This window comes from Saimiri boliviensis, chromosome 3 (assembly GCF_048565385.1).
Source record: "Saimiri boliviensis isolate mSaiBol1 chromosome 3, mSaiBol1.pri, whole genome shotgun sequence".
In the NCBI taxonomy this organism is placed as follows: domain Eukaryota; kingdom Metazoa; phylum Chordata; class Mammalia; order Primates; family Cebidae; genus Saimiri; species Saimiri boliviensis.
In genome coordinates this window covers 136,402,674-136,423,673 of record NC_133451.1, presented here as the reverse complement: position 1 = coordinate 136,423,673, position 21,000 = coordinate 136,402,674, and the positions used below count along the sequence as shown (strand labels likewise).

The window sequence follows — 21,000 nt, the reverse complement described above, 5'->3', positions numbered from 1 at the left end:
AAATTCTTAATATGTGAAAGCACTTACAGATTAAGAAAAATATGAGCAGCGGCCGGGCGCGGTGGCTCAAGCCTGTAATCCCAGCACTTTGGGAGGCCGAGGCGGGTGGATCACAAGGTCGAGAGATCGAGACCAACCTGGTCAACATGGTGAAACCCCGTCTCTACTAAAAATACAAAAAAATTAGCTGGGCACGGTGGCGTGTGCCTATAATCCCAGCTACTCAGGAGGCTGAGGCAGGAGAATTGCCTGAACCCAGGAGGCGGAGGTTGCGGTGAGCCGAGATCGCGCCATTGCACTCCAGCCTGGGTAACAAGAGCGAAACGCCATCTCAAAAGAAAAAAAAAAAAAAAAAAAAGAAAAATATGAGCATCATAAAAGAAAATGAGCGGAAGGGTAAATTGCTCTTCAGAAAATTTATGTCAATTTGGCAAAATATAGTGAGTATTCTGCACTACCTCTTATCTTTTAATTCAGTAATTCCATTAGTGGAAATATTTCTTTTTGTTGTTGTTGCTTGTTTTTTTTTTTTTTTTTTTTTTCTTTTGAGGCAGAGTAACTCGGTCGCCCAGGCTGGAGTGCAGTGATGCAATCTCCACTCACTGCAACCTCCACCTCCCGGGTTCAAGTGATTCTCCTGCCTCAGCCTCCCGAGTAGCTGGCATTACAGGTGGACGCTACCATGCCTGGCCAAGTTTTGCATTTTTAGCAGAGATGGGGTTTCACCATATTGGCCAGGCTGGTCTTGAACTCCTGACCTCAGGTGATCTGCCCACCTCGGCTTCCCAAAGTGCTGGGATTACAGGCGTGAGCCACTGTGCCCGGCCTCATGGAAATATTTCTAAGGAAATAGCTAGAGTGGAGGATAAATATAAAAAATTGGAAATAATCTAAATGTGCAACACTAGGGAGCAGGAATGCTTGGAAAATTAGCAGCATGTGCCTTAAATCATTCTATTGTTTGATTATAGATTGTAGAAGTTTACAGCTGCTGTTTTGAAACAGAAGTCTTCATTGCGTATTCAAACCAAATGCATGCAATATTCCAGATAAATTGCTGCAGTTAGTTGCTGTGAGTAAATCTTAAACAATCCAAGGGTCTGAAGGTTAATAAAATCAAGTCATTAACAATAAAGCAGGGTGCTGCCATTCCCACTGCCTGATGCTGATTAGCACCAGTGGATGAAAGCCTGTCATCAACCTTAAGTGCTGTGACACTGCCTGTTTTCTAATTAAACTGCCATAGTGGCATTGTTCACATACAAAAGAAAAAGAATGGTCAGTAATCTAACAGGTTCTTCGCACCTAAAGCAGACACTCATGGTCTTGGGAACACAAATGATCATTAAATCCTGTTATTGGTTCATTAGGCATGTTACCATCAAGGGTGTCAAAGGTGCAAAGGAGAGGTTCTCATTAAGACTGTCCTGCCACTAACAGTTTCCACTTCCGTATCAGGATCAACTGTCAGTGCCCTTAAGAAGCCTCAGGGTTGGCTGCAAGCCCCTGACCATCCTTTTTGCAGGTTAGGAATGCATACGATCCTGCCATTCTCTTCTGATGAACATAAATGGTGACTGTCCATCAACAAGCTCATCCTGGCTTTTGGCCTGCCCACCCACCCCAGGGAGCACCAGCATCATCTCACTGGAGATGGATGAAATGGATGAGCTCAGCAGAATTACACACCCCATAAAATTAGCTCTCAGCTTGAACCAAAGCTATCAGAACCCAAGCACAAGCCATTGAGAATGACTAGCTATTGATACTTCAAAATCATTTCAAGGCCTTTGCTTCCCAAGACACATTTAAGATATTGAACGAGGAATAATAACCCAGGTCTGCTGCTGTCTCTTCAAAGCTGTGATCTATTTTTTTTTTTTTTTATTTTTCTGGAGTAAAATTTGGGCTGAGCTTGGTGGCTCACTTTGGGAGGCCAAGGCAGGAGGATCACTTGGGGCCAGGAGTTTGAGACATGCCTGAACAACAAAGTGAGACCCAGTCTCTACAAAAGTAAATAAATACATAAATACAAAATTAAAAACTAAAATTCACATAACATGAAGTCTAACATTTCAACCAGTTTGTTTGTTTGTTTTGAGACAGGATATTACTCTGTCACCCAGGCTGGTCTCAAATTCCTGGGCTAAAGCAGTCTGCCTGCCTCAGCTTCCCAGAGTGCTGAGATTACAGGTGTGAGGCACTGAGCCTGGCTTGCTGGTTTTTTTTTTTTTTTTTTTTTAATGATTTTTTTAATTTTTAATTTTTTTTTTTAAGAGACAAAGCCTCACTCTGTAACCCAGGCTGGAGTGCAGTGGCATGATCATGGCTCACTGCAGCCTCAACCTCCCAGGCTCAAGTGATCCTCCCACTTCAGCCTCCCAAGTAATTGGGACTATAGGTGCATGCCACCACACCCAGCTAATTTTTTTTTTTTAAGAGATGGGGTTTTGCTATCTTGCCCAGGCTGGTCTTGAACTCCTAGGCTCAAGAGATCCTCCTGCCTGAACCTCCCAAAGTGCTGGGATTACAGGAGTGAGCCACTGTACCGGGTCTCGACCATTTAAAAAAGTACAGTTAGTGTGGTTTTAAGTATAGTCACAAACTTGTGCAAACATCACCACTGTCTAAATTCCAGAACATATTCATCATCCCAAAACGAAACTCCATGCCCATTAAGCAATCACCTCCTACTCCCTCCTCCCACTAATCTCTAGCAACCACCAGCCTGCATTCTGTCTCTGGATTTGGACATTTGATATAAATGGGAATCATACAATATGTGAGTTTTAGAGTCTGGCCTCTATCATGTTTTCAAGGTTCATCCATGTTATAGTATATTAGTACTCTTTTTATGGCTAAATAATATTCCATTATATAGATATACCACAGTTGATCGATCCATTCATCAGTTAATGGACGTTTGAGTTGTTTCCACTTTCTGGCTATTATGAATAATGCTGCTGTGAACATTCATGTACATGTTTTTGTGTAGACATATGCTTTCAATTGTCCTAGGTATATACCTAAAAGTGGAATTGCTGGACCATATGGTAATTCTATGTTTAACTTTTTAAGGAACCACCAACTGGTTTTGTTTTGTTTTGTTTTGTTTTGAAACAGAGTCTTACTCTGTCACCCAGGCTGGAGTGCAGTGGCGCAATCTCAGCTCACTGCAGCCTCTCCTCCTGGTTCAAGCAATTCTCCTGCCTCTACCTCCTGGGTAGCTGGGATTACAAGTGTGCACCACCATGCCTAGCTAATTTTTGTATTTTTTTTCAGTAGAGACAGGGTTTCACCATGTTGGCCAGGTTGGTCTTGAACTCCTGACCTCAGATGATCTGCTTGCCTCGGCCTCCCAAAGTGCTGAGATTACAGGCGTGAGCCACCATGCCCGGCTTTTAGCTTATATTTATATGTTGTATGCTCATCTATATAGGTTTGCAATGATAGATTTTATGCTGTTTTATGCAGTTTATTTTATATCATGTAGGAGTTAGAAACCAAAACTACATTAATACTGACCTTTATATTTATCTATGTAGTGACCTTTGCCTGTTTTCCTTATTTTTTTCATGTGGACTCGAGTTACTTTGTAATGTATCAAATCAGGTCAGCTTGCAGGAATCCCTTTGGCATGTCTTGTAGGGAAGGTATACTAGCAACAGACACTCAAGTTTTTGTATTTCTGGTAGTGTATTAGTTTTTCCTTCATATTTGAAGGATAGTTTTGCCAGATATAAAATTCTTGGTTGTCAGGTTTGTTTGTTTGTTTTTTTTCCAGCACTTTGAATATGTTAGCCCATTGATTTCTGGCCTCCAGAGTTTCTGATGAGAAATCTGCTATTAAAAAATCTGCTTATGGAATGTTTCTTGTACATGATGAGTCACCTCTGTCTTGCTGCTTTCAAGATTCTCTCTTTGTTTTTGTCTTTTTATAGTTTAGTTATACTGTTTCTTGGTTTGAATCTCTTTGAGTTTCCTGTTTGGAGTTCATTAAATTTTTTGGATGTGTAGATTTGTGTTTTTTATCAAATTTGGGGAGTTTCCAGCCATTACTTTTGCAAATATTACTTCTTTCCCTTTCTCTCTTCCTCTCCTTCTGGGACTCTCATTAGGTATATCTGGTTTACTTGACGGGCCTCTTAGGTTTTGTTACTTTTTCTCCCCCACTGCCCGCTTTTTTTTCTGCTTCACAGACTGTATAATCTCAATAGCCCTATCTTCAAGTTAACTAATGCTTCTTCCTGCTTGAGTTTTCTGTGGAACTTTTCTAGTTCCAGAAACTAGAAAACTCCAGGCTGGAGTGCAGTAGCACAGTCATGGCTCACTGCAATCTCAAACTCCTAAGCTCAAACAATCATCCTCCCTTAGCATCCAGAGTAGTTGGGACTACAGGTGTGTGCCACCATGTCTGGTTAATTTAAATTTGTGTTTTTTTTTTTTTTTCTGTAGAGACAGAGCTTTGCTGTGGTGCCCTGGCTGGTCTTGAGCTCATAGCCTCAAGTGATCCTCCTGCCTTGGCCTCCCAAAGTGCTGGGATTACAGGCGTGAGCCACTGCACCCAGCTGAGAAATGTTTTTGAGCAAAGACTGCATAAAGGAAACTTAAAAATGATGTTTCAAGCCTGTTCCCAAAAGGTCTACAGAGGAGCAAAGTACATGAAATTACATCTTCATATGACAAAAAAAAAAAGTGCTGCCGGGCACAGTGGTTCACCCCTGTAATCCCAGCACTTTCGGAGGCTGAGGGTGATGGATCACAAGGTCAGGACTTTGAGACCAGCCTGGCCAAGTTGGTGAAACCTCTCTCTACTAAAATTAGAAAAATTAGCAGGGTGTGGTGGCGGGCGTCTATAATCTCAGATACCTGGGAGGCTGAGGCAGGAGAATTGCTTGAACCCAGGAGGCGGAGGTTGCAGTGAGCCAAGATCTCACCACTGCACTCTAGCCCTGGTGACAGAGCAAGACTCCATCTCAAAAAAAAAAAAAAAAAAAAAAAAAAAAAAAAAAAGTGTCTTTCTAAACCTCTAACTTAAAATTATCTTGGACATGGTTTGAAGGACTTTTATCTGAATTTGGTTCACCGGGAAAGATTGTTTCCAAAACACATGTAGTATGAGTAAACTGAGTGCTTTATTCCTAGGAGAATCTTCTCCAGAAAATACTAGGTAACACAGTGAGTCTTAATGAGGAAGGAGGTGTCCTTTGGTTGGTCTTACACATGCCACCGGAATGATGGTTAAGAGCCTCCTCTTCATTCACTCATTCAGCAGTCTTATTGAATAGCTACTAGATGTATGATATTATCTAGGCTCTGGGTGGGAGAGTTCCTGGGCTCAGGAATTTAAAACCTCATAAATATTTCATAAATTGGATATAAATAAAAGTGATTTGGTTACTGCCTTCACTTTGTGAAAATCCATCAAGCTGCATTAAGATATATGCCCTTTTCTATATTGTGTTGTATATCAAGAAAAAGTTCCTCCTAAAAGTGCTTTGAAAATCGAAAACTGGAAAACATTATTTCCAGCTGAGAAAGCAGGGTAATACCTCTACAAGAAAGCTAAATTTCTGGCTTTATATTATATTGTTACTAACACTTCATCATTGTCAGGATAAGATTTTTTTATTTTCATGTAAGCAAATGATGCCATCATCACCATTATCATCATCCTCACAGCAGCTAAAATGTATTAAGAACTTACTAGGTACCAAAGCCAGTTGCCATCTTAGTTCTTCGGGCATACTAACCTGCTTATTCCTCATAGCAGCCCTATGAAGTAGGTTACTATCACTGTCTCCATTTGACAGAGCCAGAAATTGAGACACAGTGAGGCCGAAAATTTGTCCAAGGTCATTCAGCTAAATAAGTGATGAAGCCAGGATGCAAACTGCTCAGTCCAAACTTCTTATTTGGATAAATCTCTTAGCCAAAGAGTAGCACTTCTCAAAGTGTGGTCCAGGAACCCTGTGGGTCCCAAGACATTTTCAAGCAGTCTTTAAGGTCAATACTATATTTGTAATCATATGAAGACGTTATTTGCCTTTTCACTGTCTTTCTATCAAGAGTGTAGAGTGTAATTTTCCACCGGTAATGTGATGAGTGCTATCACGACAGACTGAATGCAGAAGCAGAGACAAGACTCCAGCTATCTTCTGTGAAGCCAGACGCTGCAGATATTTACAAAAATGGAAAACAATGCCATTCTTAAATATATTCACAATATATTTATTTTCATAAATTACGTTATTCACATTAACATTTAATGGGTTTATTACTGCTTTTAATAAATTAAATACTTTAAAATTTCTATCAGATCTAACTTTAAAAATTTTGATTAAATACTAATTTTTCTAAATTTTTTTGTAGAGACAGAGTCTCACTCTGTTTCCCAGGCTGGTCTTGAACTCCTGGCCTCAAGTAATTCTCCAGCCTCAGCCTCCCAAAGTGCCGGGACTATAGGTATAAGCCACTGCACCCAGCCTAGTTTCAAGTTTTAATGTAAGAAATATCTATAAACATAACCCACATACACAAAAGCTCTGTTGAAGTCCTCAATAACTTTAGAAGATTATTATGGGGTCCTGAGATCAAAATGTTTGCGCACCACCCTATACTGTTCTGCCTTAGGGGAGTGGGTACCCCAAAGCTGGTTTTATGGTTATGGCAGCAGCTTAGAAGTCAGCTCCACTTCTGAGATCCATCACATAAAATGTATCCTTCTTTTTCTCCTGTGAAGCTGAACTTGATAATGCTGACCTTCTGGGTGGCTCTCATTTAATTATGAGAGACTGCAAGGCAAGTGCTTAGTGTAGAGTAAACCCTCAACCCTTGGCCCAGAACCAGGAACTTTTCTTGTGTTATCCACAGGTGATGGAATTTTACTGCCAGTCCTGCGAGACTGCCATGTGTCGGGAGTGCACGGAGGGGGAGCACGCGGAGCACCCCACAGTTCCACTGAAGGACGTGGTTGAGCAGCACAAGGCCTCACTCCAGGTCCAGCTGGATGCTGTCAACAAAAGGTGGGGGGACCCCCTTCCACGGACCTCTAACTGGCTGCCTGTACTTGAGTCCTGGCCTCATGGCGTCTTGTCTAGGTGCAATAGTAGCTTCATATTTCCCTTGAGGTATCAGGCTTTGTGTTGTAAATAAGTTCTTTGATCATGGATCTGTTGTCATAAACTAATGAGTGATGAAGGTTGTCCTCTGCCTGTTGGTAAAAACTCCAACTTCCTTACGTTATGAGTGGCATTTTTGTTTCAGTACCTAAGTATAATTAAATGAATTAAAGTACACTCAAAGAATCTGCTCTCAGCAGAGTTCTGAAATTCATCCCTACGACCAGGCTCTCTGAGGAGCCTTCCTTACCTCCTGTTCCTGACACACATACAAATCATTTTGTTGGCTGTGATTGGCTCCTTTCTGTCTGAGCTCTTCAAAATGGTCTTGAGCAGTGATTGCCTATTTTCTTTGTTTTCCTGCTCCCAAGTTCCTTTGGCACAGAAATGAAGGACCAGCGTAGTTGAGTGGTACCTGAGAAAGACCACAGAGAGGAAATGGGCAGCCTGCAGACAAGCAGACAAAATAAATCTTTCCACTGATAGCTGTAGTGAGAAAAGTGTGGTGGTTCTGTAGTAATTCAGAGAACTTAGAAACTTATGAGATGCTCTCAAAAAACTGAGTTTGGATAAGTGTTTTATGTAGCTAGTGGGAAAGGTGCAGCTATCTAGAATAGTGATTCTCAGCCATTTGGCAATGCCTGGAGACATTTTGGTGTTACAACTATGTGTTTTGGCTGGGGCTGGTGGGTGGGAGGCAGGGCAGGGAGAGCTATTGGCATCTAGTAGAGCACAAGATGCTGTTAAACATCCTACACTGCACCAGACGGCCCCCTGTAACAAAGAACTACCTGGCCAGAATGGCTTTTCAGAGATCTTCAAGTCTTTATACACTTAATTAATTACTAAAATTGGATGATTGACAGTAACTTGAAATTGACCATTTTGATTGTCTCTAAAGAGACAAAGTCTCGGCCGGGCGTGGTGGCTCAAGCCTGTAATCTCAGCACTTTGGGAGGCCGAAGCAGGTGGATCACGAGGTCAAGAGATTGAGACCATCCTGGTCAACTTGGTGAAACCCTGTCTCTACTAAAAATACAAAAAATTAGCTGGGCATGGTGGCGTGTGCCTGTAATCCCAGCTACTCAGGAGGCTGAGGCAGGAGAATTGCTTGAACCCAGGAGGTGGAGGTTGCGGTGAGCCGAGATCGCGCCATTGCACTCCAGCCTGGGTAACAAGAGTGAAACTGTGTCTCAAAAAAAAAGAGACAAAGTCTCTTCTCTCTAAGGCAGTAATTATGTCACATCTTACTCATTCCATTCTCTGGTTATTTTATTTTTATTTTTATTTTTTTGAGATGGAGTCTCGCTCTGTCACCAGGCTGGAGTACAATGGCATGATCCCGGCCCACTGCAACCTCTGCCTCTTGGGTTCAAGCGATTCTCCTGCCTCAGCCTCCCAAGTAGCTGGGATTACAGGCATGCACCACCATGCCCAGCTAATTTTTGTGTTTTTTAGGAGAGATGGGGTTTCACCATATTGGCCAGGATGGTTTGGATCTCCTGACCTCGTGATCCTCCAGTGTCTACCTCCCAAAGTGCTGGGATTACAAGCATGAGCTACGAAGCCCAGCCTGGTAATTGTTTTTTGAAGATGATGAAAGGCATATAATTTTTTTTTAAAACAAAATGTATGTAGATAGATCTTAGAATATTTCCAGATTGATGTTAAATAACGTTTAACAACTGTTCACCAGGCTCCCAGAAATAGATTCTGCTCTTCAGTTCATTTCGGAAATCATTCATCAGTTAACCAACCAAAAGGCCAGCATCGTGGATGACATTCATTCCACCTTTGATGAGCTCCAGAAGACTTTAAATGTGCGCAAGAGTGTGCTGCTTATGGAACTGGAGGTCAACTATGGCGTCAAACACAAAGTAAGACCAGAATCATCACAGATGTCCTGTAAGATACCTGATATCCAAGGGCACGAGTTATCATTTCCTGATAGCAAAAAGGGGTCCTTAAGTGTCATCATTGTATAGTAAACTAGTTTTCACTTCATGTAATATCCAGCTATTTTCAGCAAAATTCTGTGACTCTGTGACTTTAAGTACCAGTTTATAATTTGACAAGAGGCAAGGTTGAATATAATGTAATGCTTTTAGGATTTAGAGTTAAATTGGATTGGTGTGCTTCCTCAGTTATAATGTGAGATAGTTTCTTAATTGCTCTCTCACCCACACCAACCTGTTAGTCAACTTCAAAAGGAACCTTGACTGCACCCTTTGTTTAACTCTGCATATCTGTTCGCAAAACAGGAATGAAAAGCCTCTGATATTCAGGCGTGAAGAGTGTGAAGAGTTTTCCTTTGTTTAGTTCCTGTTCTTTCAGGTGGTGATGGGGCAGCTTTGGACACTGGGGAAAGATACTGAACAATGAATATTTCAGATGTCAGGCATAGCAATTTGTCTGCCATGCTCTTGGTAGCGATTTTTCTGTTTTCCCCCTCTCCAAAACACATGAGCCAAGAAATACATGTGTGGAAGGGACAGGGTGAGGCAGAAGGGAAACCTTCAGAAGGTACTGGGAATGCAGTTTAAGACATTGCATTAGCACTGGGTTCCCTGGGTTGACTCAAACACCGCTCGCTCAGAGCCACCTGCGTGGGCAGGTGCAGAGCCTCCTCCTCCCGGGGGAGGGCAGTGCCCCGGGCTGGGCCCCGCCCTGTGGGCCGCGCTCACCAGCTCACCAGGCCTCCGATTTTCCCGCAGGTCCTCCAGTCGCAGCTGGATACTCTGCTCCAGGGGCAGGAGAGCATTAAGAGCTGCAGCAACTTCACAGCGCAGGCCCTCAACCATGGCACGGAGACCGAGGTGCTGCTCGTGAAGAAGCAGATGAGCGAGAAGCTGAACGAGCTGGCCGACCAGGACTTCCCCTTGCACCCGCGGGAGAACGACCAGCTGGATTTCATCGTGGAAACCGAGGGGCTGAAGAAGTCCATCCACAACCTCGGGACGATCTTAACCACCAACGCCGTCGCCTCGGAGACGGTGGCCACGGGCGAGGGGCTGCGGCAGACCATCATCGGGCAGCCTATGTCTGTCACCATCACCACCAAGGACAAAGACGGTGAGCTGTGCAAAACCGGCAACGCCTACCTCACCGCCGAACTGAGCACCCCTGACGGGAGCGTGGCAGACGGGGAGATCCTGGACAACAAGAACGGCACCTATGAGTTCTTGTACACTGTCCAGAAGGAAGGAGACTTCACCCTGTCTCTCAGGCTCTATGACCAGCACATCCGAGGCAGCCCGTTTAAGCTGAAAGTGATCCGATCCGCTGATGTGTCTCCCACCACCGAAGGCGTGAAGAGGCGCGTCAAGTCCCCTGGCAGCGGCCACGTCAAGCAGAAAGCTGTGAAAAGACCCGCAAGCATGTACAGCACTGGAAAACGAAAAGAGAATCCCATAGAAGATGATTTGATCTTTCGAGTGGGTAAGGAGAGGGCGTCTGCACCTGACGCCTGAGCTGGCACTGGTTAAGGGGTGACTGGGCACGTGTCATTGCAGATAGCAACACTGCAGCTCAGAACTCTACCTGCAGGTGTTGGGACATGTATTGCTATCAAATTTGATATATTTTGTTAGTCGAGCTTATGCAGTCTCCTCCAGAGATGATACTTCCTTCTCCTCCTCCTCTAATCTCCTCCCTACTCCCTCCTTTCTGTCCTTCATCTTCCTTAAGACACAAGTACTGCAAATTCATGGTAGGAAATTACAAGCCGAAAATAAGCTAAAAGAGAAACAGAAAAATCATGGCACCTATAATCTGAAAATCTTAAAGAAAAAATTGGCAATCCCTCCACCTCCCCCTCAATGCCTCTTTCCTGGAAGTGTCTTCTTGTGCCAGAGCTGAGGCTGTATGGTGGGCAGAGTGTCTGATGCCTTCTTGTCATTGCTTCTACATTGCAGGGGGGAGGCGGCAGTGTGTATGGCAAGTTGCAATCACCTCCAGCTGTGTGTAGCTGGAGAGCAGCCCCAAGAGAGGAGGAGGGGTGGAAACTTAAAGAAAGTATGGCGTTTAGGGTGGGGTTGGGGTAGAAGCCAGAAGGTGCAGGATGAGCCAAGAGAGATAGGAATGCAAGCAGCCTTTCCCTCCTCTGATTTATGGTCCCTCTCTTTTTAAACTGTGTTCTCAGTAGAAAGCAACTAAATGTAAACAGCAGGTGGCTTGATAACTCCCAAGGGGAGAAAAATCTGCATTTTAGTTAGTTTCAAAGAGTAGCTCCAGCAGACTTCTCTTCCTTTCTCTTCTGTCTAGCACTGCAGTATCTCCAAAAGGTTGCTTACTGTGTATTAGCTGGCACATGTAGAAAAACAGTTCTGTGGTTCAAATAAATTGGGGAAACCTTAGGCTAAATGAAGAAAATGGACTTTTTAAAATTGCAGAACTTCTTAAAACCTTTAGAATCTGCTGATGTGCATTGTGGGTCTCTGAGGCAGGAGAGGGATAACAGGTAGGACATCCAAACTTCCAACCATAGAACGTTTTCCGTGGAAGATCTTGGGAAATGAAGGCTCTGTGGAACATTCTTGGGCAGAGCTGCTCTGTGTTAATGCTTCAGGCTGAATCTTGGTAAAGACTGTGTTACGATATGTAATTTGTCTGTTCAGAGCATGGAAGGCCTCATCCATTCACAGCCATATGTGTGATATGGGTGCAGGGCTTGATTCTCCACCAGAGCAGAGTGGACGAGCTTGGGAGGAGCGGGACTGGGAGGCGCCTAGGTCTGCCACTCCGGTTCCACTGCTTATTTGAGCCTTGGGCAAATCTTTCAACTTCCTTGAACTTCAATTTCTATGTCCCTGAAATAAAAATGCAAAAATACCTGCTTTTCGAACTATTCTGAGTTCCAAGCTGAATGCCTGACGTGTAGGAAGAGCTAAATGAATGGGAGCTATTGTTTTTGCACGTGTAGTTGTTAAGGCTTTTAGATTCTCCCTAGTACCTTTTCTTTTTTTTTTTTTTTTTTTTTTTTTGAGACGGAGTTTCGCTCTCGTTACCCAGGCTGGAGTGCAATGGCGCGATCTCGGCTCACCGCAACCTCCGCCTCCTGGGTTCAGGCAATTCTCCTGCCTCAGCCTCCCGAGTAGCTGGGATTACAGGCACATGCCACCATGCCCAGCTAATTTTTTGTATTTTTAGTAGAGACGGGGTTTCACCATGTTGACCAGGATGGTCTCGATCTCTCGACCTCGTGATCCACCCGCCTTGGCCTCCCAAAGTGCTGGGATTACAGGCTTGAGCCACCGCGCCCGGCCTGTACCTTTTCTTTTCAAAAAACTTAACTTGCCAGCTCCCCACTGACTTCTTGCATGAACAACAACTTCATTTTCCCATTTAAACCTCCACCCCCGACACCTCCCGCCAAGGGATGGCAGTCTACCTTCCTAGGCCATGTGCAGTGAAAGACTCAGAACTGGAATTGGGCAGATCTGGGTCAGAATTCTGATTCTTCTCACCAGCTGGGCAACTGGCTTACCCTTTCTGAACCATGTTTTCTCCTCTGTAAAACAAAGGGAATGAAATATTACCTAAATCTTAAGGTTGCTGTTGGGGGTGAAATGAGAGAATTCTTATGAATATACCTGGCATGTGCCTGTGTACAGTAAGAGCTCAATTAACGGTAGCTAAGATTTTACTATTGTTGTTCATCGTCATTATCATCGTCTGTGACACCCACTTGAGAAAAGAGACATGTCTTTCAGGAGTTTCCTGTGCTCAAACTTTATTGGTTTTGAGTCCCCAGCTCCCACCTCAGGGACAAGGGGGTATATATATATATATATATATATCTTCTCTGCTCTTACCCACTGAGAAATGCAGCCACAGTGACGTATTGGCACTGCTGGAAAGGTGTTTAAATGTGTAAACATTCGTAAAGAACTTAAAACAGTGCCTGGCATGCAGCACGATGTCTGATTTTATCAGTGAAGTAAAGATGCTGTCTTAGTTTGCTAAGGCTGCCATAACAAAATTCCACAATCTGGGTGGCTTAAATGACAGACATTTATTTTCTTACGGTTCTGAAAAACTGGGACTGTTTTAGAGTTAGAAGTCCAAACTCCAGGTGCTGGAAGGGTGGCTTTCCTCTGAGGCCTCTGTCCTTGCAGATGGCCACCTTCTTGCTGCTTTGTCCTCACGTGGTCATCCCTTTGTGACTTAGCCCCTACTGTCTCTTCCTCTTCTTATAAGGTCACCGTTCATATGGGATTAGGCCCTGATTTACCAGCCTCACCTTAATTGAATCACATCTCCAAAGACCTAATCTTCAAATGTGTACAACATGATGTTTTGATTTCTGTATACCTTGTTGAATGGTTAAATCAGTCTAACATATGTATTACCTCACATTTATCTTTTTTTTTTAATTGTGAGAATACTTACAATCTACTTTTTCAGCAACTTTCAAGTGTACATAATATATTGTTTTTTTGTTTCTTTCTTGTTGTTGAAATAGGGTCTTGCTCTGTTGGCCAGGCTGGAGTACAGTACTGTGATCATGGCTCTACCTCCTGGGCTCAGGTGATCCTCCCACCTTAGCCTCCCAAGTTCCTGGGACCACAAGCGCATACCACCAAGCCTAGCTAATTTTTGTTTTTGTTTTTTATAGAGATTAGGTCTCTCCATGTTGCCCAGGCTGGTTTCGAACAATCTGCCCATCTCAGCCTCCCAAAGTGCTGGGATTACTGGCATGAGCCACCATGCCTGGCCATTATGTATTAACTACAGTCATCATGATTTACAATAGTTCTCTTGAACTTATCCCTCTTATTTATTTATTTATTTATTTATTTATTTATTTATTTATTTATTTTTTGAGACGGAGTTTCGCTCTTGTTACCCAGGCTGGAGTGCAATGGCACCATCTCGGCTCACCGCAACCTTCGCCTCCTGGGTTCAGGCAATTCTCCTGCCTCAGCCTCCTGAGTAGCTGGGATTACAGGCACGCGCCACCATGCCCGGCTAATTTTTTATATTTTTAGTAGAGATGGGATTTCACCATGTTGACCAGGATGGTCTCGATCTGTCGACCTCGTGATCCACCCGCCTCGGCCTCCCAAAGTGCTGGGATTACAGGCTTGAGCCACTGCGCCCAGCCTATCCCTCTTATTTAACTAAATTTTTCTGTCTTTTGACCAACTTCTCTCCCATCCTTTTATCCCCACCCTCCCCAGCATCTGGTATCCATCATTTTACTGTCTGTTTCTATGAATTCAACATTTTTAGATTCCACATATAAGTGAGATCATGTAGTATTTCTCATTCTGTGCCTGGCATAATGTCCTTCAGGTTCACCCATATTATCACAAATGACAGGATTTTCTCTCTTTTTGAAGCTAAATGTTATTCTGTTGTGTATATATACCACGATTTCTTTATCCATTCATTTATTTGTTGATGGACACTTAGGTTGATTCCATATCTTGGCTATTGTGTAATTTACATTCCCACCAATCTGTGCTAGGGTTCACTGTCCACATCTCTGCCAACACTTAATATCTTTTGTCTTTTTTTTTTTTTTTTTGAGACAGTCTCACTCTGTTTCCGCGGGAGTGCAATGGCGAGCTCATGAGCCTCAACGTGCAGTGAGCCTCAACCTCCAGATCCTCCCACTTCAGCCCCCCAAGTAGCTGGGACCACAGGCATGTGCCACCATACGTCACTAATTTTCTCTTTTGTCTTTTTGATGATAGCTATTCTAACAGGTATTCTACAGCAGCTCGTGTGTAGAACCAGTTCTCATTGTGATTTTAATTTGCATATTCCTGATGATTAGTGATGTTCTACATCTTTTTTTTTTTTTTTTTTGAGATGGAATCTCACTCTGTCACCAGGCTGGAGTGCAGTGGCACAATCTCAGCTCACTGCAACCTCTGCCTCCTGGGTTCCAGCCTCAGCTTCCCAAGTAGCTGGGACTACAGGCATGCACCACCACACCCAGCTAATTTTTGTATTTTTAGCAGAGGTGGGGTTTCACCATGTTGGCCAGGATGGTCTCGATCTCTTGACTTAATGATCCACCCACCTCATCCTCTCAAAGTGCTGGGATTACATTTGTGATATACTGGTTGGCCATTTGTATGTCTTCTTTGGTAAATGTCTATTCAGGTTCTTTGCCTATTTTTTTTAAATTTTATTTTAATTTTAAAAATAGACATGGCGGCTGGGCCAAGTGCCTAATGCCTGTAATCCCAGCACCCTGGGGGGCCGAGGTGGGCCAATCGCCTGAGGCCAGAAGTTCAAGACCAGCCTAGCCAACATGATGAAACCCCATCTCTACTGTAAATACAAAAATTAGCTGGGTATGGTGGTGCACACCTCTAGTCCCAGCTACTAGGGAGGCTGAGGCAGGAGAATCACTTGAACCTAGGAGGCAGAGGCTGCAGTGAGCCAAGATCGCCCCACTGCATTTCAGCCTGAGCGACAGAGCAAGACTCTGTCTCAAAAAAAAAAAAAAAGAGGGTCTCACTTTGTTGCCTAGATTGAACTCAAACTCTGGGCTCAAGCGGTTCTCCCATCTCAACCGCTGGAGTAGCTGGGACTATAGGCATGCACCACCACGCCCAGCCAACCTTTGTCTATTTTGAAATCAGGCCTTTTTTTTTTTTTTTTTTTTTTTTTAAGGAATGAGGCAATTTATTAACCCAGCATGATTTGTTCTAATGCTTCTTGTTGGCAGCTGCCACCTGTCCGGCGATTTTGTCCAGATGTCTCTGTCCCTGAGGTGTCAGTTTGCGGCCCCCATCTTGGTCCTTTTCCACCATTTTCAGCCCCTCCAGGGCTTGGAGGACCAGGCGGGCCACGGTCTTGGAGCCTTGGCTGAAGTGGCTGGGCATGACGCCATTTCTCTGACGTCCCCCATAGATCTTGGTCATGGAGCCAACCCCAGCGCCACCCCCGAGGTATAGGTGCCGCGCTGTGGAAGCAGCTCGCGTGTAGAACCAGTTCTCATGGTAGGGAGCAAGCTCTTTGTGCTTGGCCAGCTTGACGGTGTCCACCCATTCAGGGACTTTCAGCTTCCCGGACTTTCTGAGAAAGGCTGCCAGAGCTCTGACGAACTCCTGCTGGTTCACGTCTTTTACAGTAACTCCAGGCATCGTGCGGCCTCCGCGCTGCCAGCCAGGGGAAAGGGCTTTTTTTTTTTTTTTTTAATTCTATTGAGTTGTTTGAGTTCCTTGTGTATTTTGGATATTAACCTCTTAGCAAGATGTAATAGTCTCCCATTCTGAAGTAGGTTGTCTCTTCACTTTGGTGATGCTTTGCTGTACAGCTCTTTAGTTTGATGTAATTCCATGTGTCCATTTTTGCTTTTGTTGCCTGTACTTTTGCATTTATATTCAAAAAATCATTGCCCAGACCAGTGTCATGGAGATTTTTCCCTATGTTTTCTGCTAGTGGTTTTACCGTTTTAGATGTTATGTTTAAGTCTTTAATCCATTTTGAGTTGATTTTTATATATGGTGTGAGATGAAGGCCTGATTTCATTCTTCAGCATGTAGATAACCAGTTTTCCTAGCACCATTTGTTGAAGAGACTGATCTTTCCTCATTGTGTGCTCTTGACATCTTTGTTGAAAATCAACTGTAAATATATGGATTTATTTCTGAGCTCTCTATTCTGTACCAATGATCTATGTTTTTATGCTAGTACTGTGCTGTTTTGATTACTATAGCTTTGAAGTCGATTTTGAAATAAGGTGGTTTGATGCCTCTAGCTTTGTTATTTTGGCTCAACATTGCTTTGGCTCTTTGGGATTTTTATGGTTCCATATGAATTTTAGGATTGCATTTTCTATTTATGTGAAAAATGTCATTGATATTTTGATAGCAATGCATATAGATCACTTTGGGGTTATGGACATTTTAATAATATTCTTCCAATCTCTGAACACAAGCCGTTTTTAAATTTATGTTGTCTTGAATTTTTTTTCATCAACGTCTTATAGTTTTCAGTGTACATATCTTTTACCTCCTTGGTTAACTTCATTCCTACATTCTTGTCGGTTTTTTTTTTTGTTTTTGATTTTGCATTCCTCTTTAACTTTACATTCAAATCCAGTATCTAGTCAAAAGACAGGACTCACTATGCAATAATATACCTCAAAAAACATGTCTAGGGCACATAGTGCCTGCCAGCCATTATTCTAGATGATGGGAATATGGAGATGAAAGAAATGACATCTCTTCACCCAAGGAGCTGACAGTTTGGGATGACAGATATATGAGCAACTAACAGTATAAGATAGGTGATGGGAAGCTGTAGATGAGAAGGAATTTAAACTGGGACTTTAATGAGGAGTAGGACGTATCCAGGTTGGCAGGCAGAATTGGTCCCTCAGGCAAAGGGACCAGTGTGAAGAGGTACGGAAAGGTGAAGAGGAGGGGACATGATCCTTATTTTGGAAACATATCCCACATAGGGTGAAAAAGAGCAAAGGAATGAAAAGTAGTGAGACTAGACAAGTCAGAGTGGAGGCGACTTGAATGCCTTCTGTGCTCTCACACCTGCACACCTTTGTCCATGAATTCCTCTCCCAATTTTGTCCTTACCTCAAAAATCACCTTCTCTTTCAGAATCTACTTGGATTATTACTTATGCCTGAGTCTTATTACCCAAAAAGATGGTAAATTCCTTGAGGTCAAGACTGGTGTCTTTAATTATTTATAATTCCCCCAAAATACCCAGAAGAATGCTTTGCGTAAGTCCTTTGCCCGTTTGAATAGAATAAGTTGTGAACTACCTCACGATTTAACTTCCCTCTCACCACTGTCAGGCTCTCCGGTTTGGAGGCCCAGGAGCACACAGATCAGGCGACAATGCATTCAGCTGCAGCGGCAATCATTCACACATATTCACACACATGGGACTATGCTAGGCAATATCAAACAAAACAGCACTGGCCTAAGAACTTGGCTTTTCAACATCTGTACCTTTGACTACAAATCAGTAGGGTTTATTTTACCATTGAAAGTTCACCTTTTGGCCAGGCATGGTGGCTCATACCTGTAGTTCTAACACTTTGGGAGGCCGCAGCGGGAGGATCACCTGAAGTCAGCCATTTGAGACCAGCCTGGCCAACATGGTGAAACCCCATCTCTACTAAAAATACAAAAATTAGCTGAGTGTGGTGGTACATTCCTGTAATCCCGGCTACCTGGGAGGCTGAGGCAGAAGAATCACTGCAACCGGGGAGGCAGAGATTGCAGTGAGCCAAGGTCGCGCCATTATACTCCAGCCTGGGTGACAGAGCAAGACTCTGTCTCAAAAAAGAAAAAACAAAAAACTTCAACTTTCTTCTACAGTTGTGCCTTTGTTGTAGAACCTCAGGCTATTAGGTATATGACAACAGAACATTTACTAATTGAATAATCTTTTTGTGCGTGTGTTGAAGCCTGTCACATGTAATCCAGAAATCAAAGCCAATCACATACGCATGTGAGTTGGCAACTGTGATTCTGCTTTTCAGCCGGTAACATACATACTAAGCTTTTTGTAGCACTCATTTTATGCTTAAAGATACATCACTTTTATAAAACATGTATTGGTGTTTATACAACAACCCTAAATACGTGTATTACTTTTATAGATTCGTGAAAGTGAACATCGTTTTCTAGGCAATACCTTTATATTTTGGGGGATAATTTCAACTCACATTTTCATCTTTGCCCATTTATTATCCAGCCCCCTAATTGGATGTGACTACTGTTAAAGCACCTTCTATCCTAGGTAGTGCTTATAAAAGAGGATGAGATGCTTATTCTGATTTAGAAGAGGCCACAGTTTAGAAAGGGACAGATACGTAAAAGATGGAGTGCCTTCAGTATAATCAAGCCACAGAAGTCAGGGTGGTAGCAGGAAGAGGCTGGCATATGGAAGGAAGTTAAGGAAGGTTCCTAGAGATGACTTTTTTTTTTTTTTTTTTTTTTGAGACAGGGTCTTGCTCTGTTGCCCAGGCTAAAGTGCAGTGACATGATCTCAACTTACTGTAACCTCCACCTCCTGGGTTCAAGCAATTCTCCTGCCTCAGCCTCCCAAGTAGCTGGAGCTAGAGGCTCGCACCACCACACCTGGCTAATTTTTGTATTTTCAGTAGAGATGGGATTTCACCATGTTGGCCAGGCTGGTCTTGAACTCCCAGCCTCAAGTGATCTGCCTGCCTTGGGCTCCTAAGAGTGCTGGGATTACAGGCCTGAACCACCATGCATGGCCCCTAGAGATGACATTTAAGCTTAAGCAGGCTTTGAAAGAGAATTTATCAGATGAAAGGAGGAAAAGAGTGTTTTAGAGGAAGGGAAAAGAGGTACAAAGGTGTGAAAATGAGAAACTGAGTATTTTGAAGAAATGTAAATGATTCCATTATCTTGGAGCATCAAATGAAATGAGATATAAGCAGATAGATATAGGTTGTTTCCTTGAAAAGGAGCTGGGACTTTGTTCTCTGAACCTGTGCTCCTCAAAATGTTGTCCATAAACCACATGCATAAGAATGCCTTGAGGTGCCTGGTATAATTTAAAACTTCTGCATTCCAAACTGCATGTATAGGATTAGAATCTCTCGAGATGGACCAAGGATCAGCATTCTGCAAGCTCCGGTGACACTCATGCACACTAACGTTTGGAAACCATAGTTGTTATATAGGTGGTGAGAAGACTTTGAATGGTGTTATGTAGTGTAGTGACTTGTTAAGGTATTTACTTTTTAGAGAATCTGGAGGCATTATAGGAGATCTATTGGAAATGTTTCCCAGGAAGCAGGGAGATGATTAAGAAGCTTTTGCAATAGTCAATATGTGCCAGAAATAAGAGTGATGTGATGGCCAGCGGTGGCTCACACCTGTAATACCAGCACTTTGGGAGACCAAGGTGGGTGGATTATGAGGTCAGGAGTTCAAGACCAGCCTGGCCAAGGTGGTGAAACCCTGTCTCTACTAAAAATACAAAAATTAGCTGGGCACGATGACAGGTGGCTGTAATACCGGCTATTTGGGAGGCTGAGGCAGTAGAATCACTTGAACCTGAGGGGGCGGAGGTTGCAGTAGGCTGAGATTGTGCCACTACACTCCAGCCTGGGTAACAGTGTGAGACTCTGTCTCCAAAAAAAAAAAAAGAGTGATGTGATGGAGTAGACAGAAAACAGCAGGTTTACAAAATGCTTTGGAAGGAGAGAGAGAAATTTGGTGAACAATTTAAACTCCCAGCTGTTAGACTTCAGTGCTGTGGGGAAATGATACAGTAGAGTAGATAGTTAAGGCTGTGAACTCTGAAGCTAGACTGCCCCAACACTGCTACTTTTCTATCTGTGTAATTTTGATAAGTTGCTTAACCTCTCAATGCCTCAGTTTCCTTTATAAAGTTACAAAGTTTTCTTAGTTTTGAGGATTAAATGAATTAACACACAAAAGAGCTTGAAATAATGCCTGGCACTGAATAGTGTCCAATACATTTTAGAGAGGCAAAGTAGGTAGTACTAGTTAACATAGTCATAGTTGTAGTCTAGAACTGATAGTTTACGTAAGTAGTTAGAAACATAGTAGACAAATTGCTTGTCTCAGTCCGTTTTCTGTTGCTATAACAGAACACCTGAGACTGGGTAATTTATAAAGGAAAGAAATTTAATTGGCTGGTGGTTCTGGAGGCTGCGAAGTTGAAAGGCATGGTGGCAGCTTCTGGTGAGGGCTTTTTTACTGCATCATAATATGGTGGAAAAGCTGAAGGACAAGTGAGCAAATACAGAAGAGACCACAAGAGCAAGCTAAGCTCCCTTTTAAAACAACTCATTCTTGTGAGAACTCACCCCTTCCAAATGGTATCGATCTATTCATGAGAGCTTTGCCCTTACAACCCAGTAAACCCCTTAAAGGCCTTATCTCCC

General features: G+C 43.1%; 1 protein-coding gene and 1 pseudogene across 9 annotated transcripts in view; one reads left to right on the top strand and one right to left on the bottom strand.

Moving 5' to 3' along the window:
* The window catches only part of TRIM2 (tripartite motif containing 2), a 195,299-nt gene that overhangs the window by 145,334 nt on the left and 28,965 nt on the right, over window positions 1-21,000 (top strand). For all 9 annotated transcript variants that reach the window (XM_074396811.1, XM_074396812.1, XM_003927966.4 and 6 more), the window contains exons 4-6: window positions 6,874-7,025; window positions 8,818-8,998; window positions 9,836-10,559. In XM_074396811.1, the coding sequence (XP_074252912.1) occupies window positions 6,874-7,025; window positions 8,818-8,998; window positions 9,836-10,559 (1,057 nt within the window). The remainder of the gene's footprint in view (window positions 1-6,873; window positions 7,026-8,817; window positions 8,999-9,835; window positions 10,560-21,000) is intronic.
* LOC101048107 (small ribosomal subunit protein eS19 pseudogene) lies at window positions 15,734-16,255 on the bottom strand (annotated as a pseudogene).